Source organism: Lineus longissimus, chromosome 15 (assembly GCF_910592395.1).
Source record: "Lineus longissimus chromosome 15, tnLinLong1.2, whole genome shotgun sequence".
NCBI lineage: Eukaryota > Metazoa > Nemertea > Pilidiophora > Heteronemertea > Lineidae > Lineus > Lineus longissimus.
The window spans coordinates 2,976,253-2,988,304 of record NC_088322.1 but is presented as its reverse complement, the minus strand read 5'-3'; the positions used below and the strand labels follow the sequence as shown (position 1 = coordinate 2,988,304).

The 12,052-nt window shown below is 42.1% G+C and overlaps 1 protein-coding gene and 1 long non-coding RNA gene across 2 annotated transcripts; one reads left to right on the top strand and one right to left on the bottom strand.

The window, feature by feature from the left end:
• Window positions 1-600: 600 nt before the first annotated feature.
• On the top strand, window positions 601-6,284 carry LOC135499332 (uncharacterized). Its single transcript, XM_064790077.1, has 2 exons — window positions 601-1,168; window positions 1,354-6,284. Exons 1-2 carry the CDS (start codon window positions 601-603, stop codon window positions 6,282-6,284), a joined length of 5,499 nt encoding a protein of 1,832 aa, XP_064646147.1.
• A 1,721-nt stretch (window positions 6,285-8,005) lies between these two features.
• Window positions 8,006-9,860, bottom strand: LOC135499630 (uncharacterized). The gene is made up of 3 exons (XR_010449317.1): window positions 9,746-9,860; window positions 8,367-8,456; window positions 8,006-8,019 (listed from the first exon to the last, which is right to left on the bottom strand). It is a non-coding gene; the product is annotated as an uncharacterized LOC135499630 (long non-coding RNA).
• Window positions 9,861-12,052: the final 2,192 nt, after the last annotated feature.

Below are 12,052 nucleotides of genomic sequence, written 5' to 3'. Positions count from 1 at the left end.
TTTATTGCCTATTTGGGACACATTGTGAGGAATTGGGTTTTTGTCTGGTATTTTCATTGTCGTGATTGCGTTTGATTGTATTTTCTTTGCATATTTTTGTGCTACTGTTTTGTACTGATGTCTACTTCTTGATTTCAGTAAACCGTTTCATTTACAACAATGTGTTCGGTTGTTCGTTTTTGAGACGTGTTCTACACTTGACCCCCGGCTCCCACATGGTTTAAAGACAAATGGTTGGAGGTGACAAGATCGACGGATGAAGATACAAGCCATGATCGAGCAGCAAGCTGACGGAGCAGAACCTTGTTAGGAGGAACTGGTACTTCACGTTTGTTACTACGGTGATACGTCAATACGAGTTAGGATACGTTACGTCACGCTTTATCAGGATTACGTCATTACGTTAGTTTCGCTGGGTTTACATCGAGGAACGTTATTTCGTTAAGTCAATTTCGTGTTGTCTAGTACGGCTGGTCTGGATTCATAAGCACTTGGAGACGATGTCAGTTGGGCTCGTTTAGGTTACATAATAGCGTTGATAAGCCTACGTCTTTGTGTACATTCCGTTTGTGTGTTGTGTTCAGATCTCCCTTTAACGAAATGCCCCATACAGTAAATCCCAATCGTCGGGGTGAGCGTGAGCGTAGGCCTACTCAAAAGGCCCTTGAAAGCCAGTTACAAGCCTTACAGGGTTCCAGAAGGGCCTCTGTCAGAAAGCAGGCAAAGGCTATGTTTGCTCAGGCAAAGAGTCCTGAGCCAGAAGTCGATCAGGATGTCGAAGAGGACGAGTTAGGTGACGAAGAAGTTAGCGCAGAGGAATCTGAACTCAGTGTGAGAAGTTTGTCGGACATCAACAAGACGTTGCAAATTGAGGCTTTGAAGGTGAAAGCTGAGGCTGAGCGTGTAAAACAAGCAATTGCGGCAGAAGAGTTCAAGCTTGCTCAGGTAGCAGAGGAGAGGGCATTTGAGCTTCAACAGAAAAAGGAGTTAATCGATTTGGAGACCCAAGTGAAAATCTCCACTGTCAAAGCAGAACTGTTGGCTGGACTTGAGAACTCTGGTAAAAAGCCTGTCAGCGTTAGGCCCAAACCCAATTTGCCCGTTTCTGAATCTGAAGATGATGTCAGCAGTGATCATAGGGGATCCTACTTGGAGTATTTAGATAAAGGTTTGCACGTAAACCTAAGGTGCAAGTTCCTGACGTGTCTGATGATGAGTCAATTGGTTCGCGAATGTCAGAAGCCATGGAGGCCTTTCAGGACATTATCAGAAGGCATAATGACATTACTGAGTCGCTAGTGAAACAAAATTTGAAAACAACTTTGCCAGCACGAACAATTCCTGTCTTCTCAGGCGATCCAATGCAGTTCAGGTTGTTTGTTAGAGCTTTTGAGCATGGCGTTATCGACAAGACTGATAGTCCCAAGGATCATATTTACTACCTTGAGCAATACACTTCTGGAGAGCCTCAAGAGTTGGTGAGAAGTTGCATCCACATGGATCGTGCAAAGGGCTACAAGAGGGCTATGAAGCTCTTAAAGTTGAACTTTGGGGATGAGTACCGCATTTCGACTGCCTATGTTGAGAAAGCGATGAAATGGCCGAGCATCAAGGCAGAGGATGCGGCAGGGATCAAGAAGTATGCCTTGTTTTTGCTGGGTTGTCTGAATACGATGAAGGACATAGAGTACATGAGGGAACTTGACCACCCCAAAAACCTCCAGGAGCTGAGTTCCAAACTTCCGTTCAAAATGAGGGCTCAATGGAGAAGCCGTGCTCTTGACATTTCAGACAAGAACAAAAGAGCCAAATTTGAGGACTTTGTCACTTTTGTTGACAGGCAATCACGTTTGCTTAACGATCCAGTATTTGGGTCAATCGTTGACAGTAAACCGGTTTCCCAGGAGAAACCAAAGGCGAGATATGGAAAACCTGCTTCAGCAAAGACTAGCTTTGCAACCGCTTGTAGTGCAGTGAGGCCAAGTTCTGATCAACATAGGAACAATGTCAACAATGTGGGCAAGTCAGATAGTGTTAAATCATGCCTGTACTGCAAGGGTACTCATGGCTTGGACGTTTGCAGACGTTTACAGCACACGCCAAACAATGATAGGATCCGCTTTCTAAGAGCGCAGAAGTTGTGTTTTGGCTGCTTGATGAGCGATGGTCATGTGAGCAAAAACTGTACTAACAGGCTTCAATGTGAGGTGTGTTCAGGATTACATCCAACCTGCTTGCATAGGTCACAGAAAGTGGACACCGCAGCACAGGAGTTGAGGAACTGTTGCACGTCCGGGCTCATTTCAGAATACGCTATGCCGGTTGTGCCCGTATTGGTGAAGTCAGTAAGTGGTGACAAGGCAATAAAGACTGATGCCCTTCTCGACACAGGAAGTTCGGCTACATTCTGTTCTGAGACACTGATGGAACGACTGAATCTTCGAGGATCGAAGGTAAAAACTAACATCTCTACGATGTCCGATAAGTCTGAGCCATCGACCGGTTACCTGCTGAAGGGATTGGAAGTTAGCGGCCTTGATACTGGTGTGTTCACTGAGCTACCTGAAGTGTTTACTCAGTCCGAGTTACCCGTGAGTAAGGATGACATTCCTAAGCAAGAGGACATTGATAGATGGCCGTATCTCAGTAAAGTTAAGATTCCAGAGATTGATGCAGACGTTGATTTGCTGATAGGTTCGAATGCGCCAAAGGCTATGGAGCCTTATGAGATTGTACAAAGCCGGGACAGTGGTCCCTACGTCATTAGGACTCTATTGGGCTGGTCAGTCAATGGTCCCGTGAAACCTGGCAAGACACGAAGTGAGTTGAGTAGCTTTCGTGTTTCTGTGAACAAAGTGAGTGTTTTGGAGAGACAGCTACACCAGTATTTCAATCAGGACTTTAGTGAGCATTTAGCAGATGACGAGAAAGAGTTATCTCAGGATGATCGGCGATTTCTGGACATTGCCAAAATTTCAGTGTACATGGAGGAAGGTCATTATGTTCTTGGCCTGCCCTTCAAGAGTGATTCTGTTATCATGCCAAACAACAGATCTCAAGCAGAACAGCGTGCAGCTACATTGGCAAAAAAGTTTGCCAGGAATAGTGAGTTTCATACGGAGTACAAGGCCTTTATGGACAATGTGTTGACAAAGGGATATGCTCGAGAAGTGCCGACTGAGCAGTTGAATCGTTGCGATGGTAAAACATGGTACCTACCACATCACGGAGTGTACCACCCGAAGAAGAAGAAGAAGCTGCGTGTTGTGTTCGATTGTGCGGCAAGATTTGGCGGGACATCTCTTAATGATCAACTCCTACAGGGGCCAAACCTCACTAACACTCTTGTTGGTACACTTCTGAGATTCAGACAGGACAATGTTGCAGTCATGGGTGACGTGGAGTCAATGTTCTATCAGGTTCGCGTGCCCCCTGAACAAGCTAGCTTCTTGAGATTCTTGTACTGGAAAGATGGAGACACATCCGGTCCGCTCATTGAATACCAGATGATGGTGCATTTGTTCGGTGCCTCATCTTCACCAAGTTGCGCCAATTTTGCCCTCAGGCAAACCGCTTTGGACAATCAACACCTGTATGAGAAGGATGTCACAGACACTCTACTAAAACACATGTACGTCGATGACTGTCTTCGAAACCAGCCCAGTGATGCCAGTGCCATCCCTTTGGTGGCTAATGTGGTGGAGCTTTGCGCCAAGGGTGGATTTAGACTCACACAATGGACTAGTAATAGTAGACCTGTAGTTGAGTCAGTTCCAGCTGAAGACAGGGCCAAAGGCATGAAGGACATCGATTTGGATAAGGACAATTTGCCCCTTGAGAGGGCACTAGGGGTCCAATGGGATCCAGAGTCAGACAAGTTTGGCTTTAAGACGATAGACAAAGATAAGCTGCCAACGCGCCGTGGTATCTTATCTGTGACAAGCTCAGTGTATGATCCGATCGGCTTTCTTTCACCGTTCATTCTGAAAGCTAAGTTGATTCTGCAGGACTTATGCCGCCTTGGAATAGATTGGGACGATGATATCCCTGAGGAGCATATGGCTAAGTGGCAGAGATGGTTGTCAGATTTACCTAAGGTTTCAAACTTCAAGACAGACAGGTGTGTCAAACCGAAGGACTTTAACAATGTAGTTTCTTCCCAGTTGGTTCACTTCAGTGACAGTAGTGAAGCTGGATATGGGGTAGTGTCTTACCTCAGACTGGTGAATGGCGATGGAAGGATCCACTGCTGCTTGCTACTTAGCAAATCTCGTGTTGCACCGCTCAAACATATCTCAATTCCAAGAATGGAATTGACAGCAGCCACTGTAGCTGTTCGTGTTGATAGAATGCTCAGAAAGGAGTTAGACTTAACCCTCGACAAGTCAATCTTCTTCACTGACAGTACCGCTGTCATCAAGTACATTAGGAACAAGGGTACCAGGTTCAAAACATTTGTTGCCAATCGACTAGAAATCATCCATGATGGATCTGATGCTTCCCAGTGGTGTTACATTGACACAAAATGTAACCCAGCAGATCATGCTTCGAGAGGCCTGTGGGCAGACGCCTTCTTGAACTGTAGTTCTTGGTCCAATGGTCTAGAGTTTCTGTGGAAACCTATGGAGGAATGGCCGACTTACCCCAGCGTCATAGCCAACCTTGTTGGAGCAAACAACGTGGATGATCTTGAGATCAAGTGTGCTGCAGTTGGTGCAGTTAGTTCAGTTGACATAGAGGATAGTGCGTCTGAAACTGTAAGAAAGCTGATAAATCACTACTCATCTTGGAGTGGGCTGAAGAGAGGCGTAGCGCTGATACTTAGGGTGCGTGGAGAGCTTCTGCGCCGCAGCAGAGTTCGTAAACAGAACTTAGATGTTCAGAGGCATGATGTGACTTGCAGTCCGCTGACTGTTGACGACTTGAGAAAAGCTGAGAAAGCCATTCTAGTTTTCTCTCAACGCGAGACATTTTGTGAGGAAATCAAATGTCTTGAGGAAGGATCAGGAAATGTTGTGAAAAGAGCCAGTACATTGTACCAACTTGATCCATTCCTAGAGGATAGTCTGGTCAGAGTTGGAGGTCGGTTGAGTAATTCAGCTATGCCAAGGAAAGCAAAACATCCAGTGATTTTGCCTAAAAACTGTCATGTTTCTCAGCTGATACTCCAGGACATCCATAGAAACTTACTGCATAGTGGTAGAAATCATATGATAGCGAAACTCAGGCAGAGATTTTGGATTACTAATGCCAATTCAGCTGCCACAAAGGTGATTTCAGACTGTGTTACTTGCAGGAGACATCGATCAAAGGTGATTGAACAGAAAATGGCAGACTTGCCGCAGGACAGGTTAATTCCTGACGAACCGCCATTCTCTCGGACAGGAGTTGATTACTTTGGTCCAATCGAGGTCAAAAGAGGTCGTGGTACGGTAAAGCGCTATGGTGTGTTGTTCACATGTTTGACTGTCAGAGCTGTACACCTTGAATTGGCAGACAGTTTAGACACGGACTCTTGTATCAATGCGATTCGAAGATTCGTTGCCCGTAGAGGTCAAGTTGTAAAGCTGCGCTCGAATAATGGCACTAACTTTGTTGCATCTGAAAAGGAACTAAAGTTAGCATTTCGCAGTATTGACCAGAGTAGGATCCAGCAAATGTTGGCGAAGCAAGGCATTGTGTGGGAGTTCAACACTCCCTATGCTCCTCACCAAGGAGGCATTTGGGAGCGCCAGGTTCAAACTGTGAAACGGAAGTTGAAGGTTATTTTGAAGGAACAATCTGTGAGTGACGAGGGACTGCGTACTTTGCTTTGTGAAGTTGAGGCAGTGGTTAATGACCGACCACTCACTAGAGCATCAAGTGACCCTAGTGATTTGGAAGTTCTTACTCCAAATCAGCTGTTGTTGTTGAAGTCACAACCGTACTTGCCTGTTGGAACATTTGATAAGAATGACCTGTACACAAGGCGTAGATGGAGACAGGTCCAATTTCTGGCTGACTTGTTTTGGAAGAGATGGATCCAGGAATACCTTCCCCTTCTCCAAACAAGGCAGAAATGGCTCACTCCCAGGAGGAACGTGGTTCCTGGAGACATTTGTTTGATTGTGGATCAGAGTTCCCCGCGAGGTGCTTGGCCAATGGCCAAGATTGTTGAGACTTTTCCTGACAAAAGGGGTTTTGTCAGACGTGTAAGGTTGCGAACAGCAACTGGAACTGTACTGGATAGACCTGTCCACAAACTGTGTCTGTTACTAGAAATGGATGAACCTCAGCAAGACTAAACTGTTTGTCATAGTCACATGAACTGTGTGCCAGTGTGTGTACCGAGGACAATCTCAATTATTCTAGTTATTCTAGTTTGTGTGTTTGTTATAATCCGGTGTTTATCTAACATTTTTACATTGCAATTTATTCAATATATTTGCCAATGGACAGTATTGGACTAAATATATCTTGTGTCACAAATTTTCAGTGCCAAATCCTGGAAAGTTTGGTTTTTGACACCATGTCGAGTAGACATTCATTCTTAGGATAGGAACTAAGTTCAAAGTTTAGAACTGGTCTAGTTTAGTGTGTTTCATTTGTGTATTTTGATCTATTTGAAAGCAAGTTATGCTGGCCTTCTATTTGATATTTGGTTTTGTAATTGAGTCGTTGTCGTTGTTAACTTGGTCAATTAGGGACCGGGCGTGTGAAGGCCATTTTGTGTTTAAACTTTCCCGCCTAAATATTTGTTCAAAAGTTTTATTTATACATGTTGACCTCTAATTTGCATAGGTCATTTGGGGGTTCCTTTTCCCTTCTTGCCGATGGAGGTCTGGGACCAAGACCAGTTATCTTGGTTTCAGTGTTTTTATCTGTCCGCATCTGTATCTTGGATGTTACTATTTGTGTTCATTTTCATTGTAATCGTAAAGTGGGATTCAGGGACGAGCTAGGGAGTCTAATTTGTCTTGTGAGTAAACATTTTTGTTGTCTTTGAGACCATTTTTCAGTCCATGCTGTGGAGATCCACATGTGCTGGTTATTTTCCCCATGCATAGGGTGTACAATATGTACTATATAGTATTATTTCATCATTATGTGTTTGTCTTTATTGATCGTTTAACATGTAATACCATTATGTCCTCCTGTTTTGAGTTGTGTCATGCTTGGTTGGTTTTATGATTGCCGTTATTGAATGTTTTGAAGAATCTTATCTTTGGTTTGACTTGAGTGCAGTTTTACTTGGCATTGGGCCTACACTGATTTATATTATAGTATACTGTCTCTGTCTTATTCTATTGAGCATTGGGCTCCAGCTGATTCTGTCACTTCATTTATACTGTAGTTTATTGCCTATTTGGGACACATTGTGAGGAATTGGGTTTTTGTCTGGTATTTTCATTGTCGTGATTGCGTTTGATTGTATTTTCTTTGCATATTTTTGTGCTACTGTTTTGTACTGATGTCTACTTCTTGATTTCAGTAAACCGTTTCATTTACAACAATGTGTTCGGTTGTTCGTTTTTGAGACGTGTTCTACACTTGACCCCCGGCTCCCACAATCACACTCGTCAGCAGGCAACATCTGACAAATGAATTTGGACACAGCACCAAAAAGCCATTATTACCTGCATATTTATTCATCATTTCCAACAGAATTTTTCTTTCAGTGCAGTGTTGATGGAGAAGAGGCAAAAGTTTGTCTTTTCCTGATTTCGCTGAAATTATATACATGTACGGTAATGAGAAAAGGAATTTCAAAGGCAGTGTCAAAATTTTACTTGACTACATGTACAAGTACTTGGAATACTCTGTAAGGTTACTGTTTGTGAGAGCAAGCACACAATGGAGAAACAGTTCCGCGACAGACTCAATATCACTTATATTCTTTTCAAATTGCTAGGTAGCCTGTCCTGGGAAAAAGAGAAGAGATTATCCAATTTTCAATACACATACCTGGACAATTTTCATGTCTCTTGTACGCTGCGGATCTTTCTTCGAACATCCAATTTCGCACATCAGCCGTAGTTGCTAAAAGAAAGATAAAAGTTTAAAAAATCACTGCCAAAAAATTCTCAACACAGAAAGAAACTCCATTGGAAAGATGCGAATTGTGCACAATCTTGATAGTGGGCGTTCCAACAATCCAGGATCGTATATCCCAGCTGGTGTGCCGTTGCTTGGTATAGAAATATTTCTTGGGACCACAACACCATGTTGTGGTGTGAGAGACTGGGTAGCTCAGTTCCATTGGAGAAATTTAAATAGTGGAAACATCAGGATGAATAGATCAAGGCTACCAAGACGTATTGTCTTTGATGCATGACAACTATGTGAGAGAGCAGCCCCACAGTTTCTGGTTCTGACGTGAGTTGTACCTTGCATAGTTGAAAGGAGGATGGTCAGTTCTTTTGATGAAGTCATCGCGACATCTTTGGCCTTCTCCATTTTGGAACTAAGGAATGTTCCTACAAAGTTAAACAATGAATACAAGATTTTATTTTAAGTCACAATCATGTACATAAAGTTGACCAAACGACACGCCAACTGAAAACAAATTGTTCAAGAAACAGCCAAGTGCCATTGTGTTCTCCGGTTGGACTTAAGCTGAAAAATGAGCAAGTGTTACAAAAAGTTATGTTATTAGAAATGTGTGACCTTGAAAGACAAGTGAAATCCAACATGTTTGTGAAATATCTTGTGCAGTGCTTCATAGATAAACTTATGATATCATTATTCAGGGCAACTGGCAGTAAAGGAATCATGAAGGTACTAGTATTCAGGTTCACAGATGGTGAATCGATTCAATATAAATACCATCCCAAGATAACAGGGCGTACATGTACGTACATGTATGCAGGTTTGATTTAAGATGAACAGACATATTGGTTAAGATATGTGCCCAAATTACTCAGCCTAGCGGCACAGCTAATTTGCTCCAATTGACACATGTGACCTTGAAAGTGAGGCCTTTTCAATAACTGGTACCATACATCATGTATTCTTGCTAGGGGAACCACCTAACATTTTCAAAATAACAACAGGCCGAAGGGCCTGATGCTCAGATGAAATATATGAACATGGAAAGTATCTGGTAAGTCTCTTTCAACCTCTATTTGTTGACCATACGTCTACGTATATCAGGTAAACACACCAAAGTAAAAAGACTCTCAGAGAATGACAAAAACAAAATGCCACCACCTATTAGTCATGAGCACGTCATTGCACTTTTCAAGTATCACACAAAACTGACATTCTGCCAGAGGTGTCAGACAACATTGCGTACATATACATGTATTGGGCCAATAAGGTATTGGTCTTGGCGGCACCAGCCCTAACTCTCCCAAGCTGATATTCGTTTTTGCAAGCCTAATTTTATCAGGATAAGAAGTGGTATGCAAGATCCTGATGCTCCACATGAATCACCTCAATGTCATGATCATTACTGAGGCATCTCCATTATACATATTATATCCCGAACAATGACACTACTTGCATGCATGTATTGTATGCTGCGACTCTCTGTATCATCAAATTACATGTAAATAATATCAAGCAGCAAGTCTGATCAAAATCATTGTTAAGATCAAAATCTGACTGCTAAATTTAAGCCTGGTTAATCCTGAAACCTTAAAAGCAGACCTCAGACGAGTTGCTCATTCAGATTGAGTCAGCTGAAAACCACCAATCAGATCAATTAATAGCTATTGCAAACAATTCACCAATCAAATTACAGTTTGTAAGAAAATATATTTACCGATCTTCAAATAATTCCTGTTGGCATAATGAATCAGGGCATCTGTCAGGGTATCAACACGATGACTTGGTGTCATTTCCTTGGTAATCTTTGAAAAATTCCTCAGGTATGACCAGAGACGCTCTAAACATTCTCCATCTGTCAATGCAAATCCAGCATTTCGTCTTGGACTGTACTGAACCTGCAAAGGTTAGTTGAAAATTGAAAAAGTACATGTGTGAATGAAATGTCTGCATGAAGATTGAAACAGGTCAAATTCACCGAATTTCGTCGTTAAAACAATATAGTCCAAGATTGATTGTTACATGTACTGACAGTTTACCACAAAGCATACATGTCAACAGACATTGCATACTCGCTAACATTTCTGTATTACATGAACGTGCTTGGTTGAATAAAACAATAATAACAAAAAATCTCCAAATAACTGAAGCAGATGCCAGTGACCATCACTTCTACGACATTTCCTTGCCAGGATCTGTATGTGTGCCACATCAGTTTTATTCAAATTGTAGAACCTCCTTGGTAAATGTGATATCACCAAAATGTACATGTATCGCCAGGATGAAATATTAACTAGATTTGTTGCTGCTAACAGGTCATGAGGTACCCATGTCAGCACAGGCAAAAACATGGTGAACCTGTGGTGCAATAACAAATTCAAAGAACTGTCATAAATAGCCTTGCATCAAGTGGCCATACTTATCTGCCAACAAATAGAAAACAAAAATACCTGACAGTCGAACTTGTGACCATAGGAATGGAATATAGGAATGGCAAACTTCTTTGAGTCCAACGACATATCAGGATAATGTTTCTGCAAAAGAAATTACAACAACATTATCCTGAGAGACAAATATTTGCACATGTAATTAGATTCAATGCTATAAAACTGAAGCTATCAAATTAAGGTGAACTGCACGGGCGATTGTCCCAACTGCTTCCTTTTTTACTACTGAGAATTAAAATCCTTTAGTTTTGAGCTTTACAGGGTTCAGAGCCGGCCCTATTGGGTGGTAGCCAGCAGTGTACACCTCGAGGCTATGAGGCAGATATCAATACTCTTATTGACAAGAATCAGACCAAAATGATCAAAACAATTACCTTGACGTGATTATCCAGCATACATGCAATATCATACATGAAATAGACGTTGGTTCCCCATGTCTTCTCAGCAACTCCTGGATGAGATACACTGGGTAGGCCAACCTGCAAAACATGATTGTCATGAAAATAAGAAAATACACTATATACATACATGATTGGTAAATTTCATACAGACACTAGCAGACACAAGACACATTTTATACAGACACAAGTTATCAGATTAGTTTTTCATCATCGTTATAATTTCCTCTGAATGATTTTGGTAACAAGCCATCCGCACTCCCACGTTATTCATAAAGTGGAGTGTACCTAGCTTCCTTCGCCTGATGCCTGATGGTGAGCCTGCCTTGTCAGCAAGCAAGGAGATAAGCCAGAATATATTACTGCATCAAAAGTAATGAAGCAATGCCTCAACACCAATTTTAAAAATTGACAACATGCTTTCATGTGAACTTCACAACAGAGCAAATTTCCTCATCAATTGTCATACCTTTCACCATGCTTCAAGCTGAACATGAGCTGAGGAAAGTCATGTCTACAAGCTGCACCAAAAACAGCAGTTTCATCCAGTTTTGCGTGCCTTCCTTTGGAGCGCATACTGCCAGCTTTGAAATCACTGCAATCCTGAAAAAAATACAAATGCATCAATTTTGACATCCACCAATGGTTTCCGCGAGTTCAGGAGTGTGCAATGTGAACAAGGGACTCGACTTCTGACCTCCTTCCTTAGCCGGATGTCAAGTATTATTGTACCTTTAAGCTCATTATTATCAATTTAGACATCAAATTTGCCACCATCTCTCCAATGCCAATTGTGAATGAAAACAGCCTCACAAATGCTGCCTAATTAGGGCTACTGTATTATAGGTCAAGTGCCCAATATGACACGAGACCAGGGTACATACCACTTCCTTTGACGGTTGAGCCTTTGAATTTGCAGCCACAAATTTATCTACACCACTTTGGTCAATGAAGTAGAGGTCATGTTTTGGTTTAGCCACACTGCTGCCAGATGACTTCTTCCTTACAAGACCCATATTTGCATCAATGGAAATGATTCGTTGGTACTCATTTTTCTAAAAACATTCAAAGAAATTCATGCTCAAATATCATCATCTGCAGCACCATGATCATCACTGCCAGAACCATCATCTTCAAAACTTACAATGTAACTGTTTGTGCTTTGATTACAGAACAACT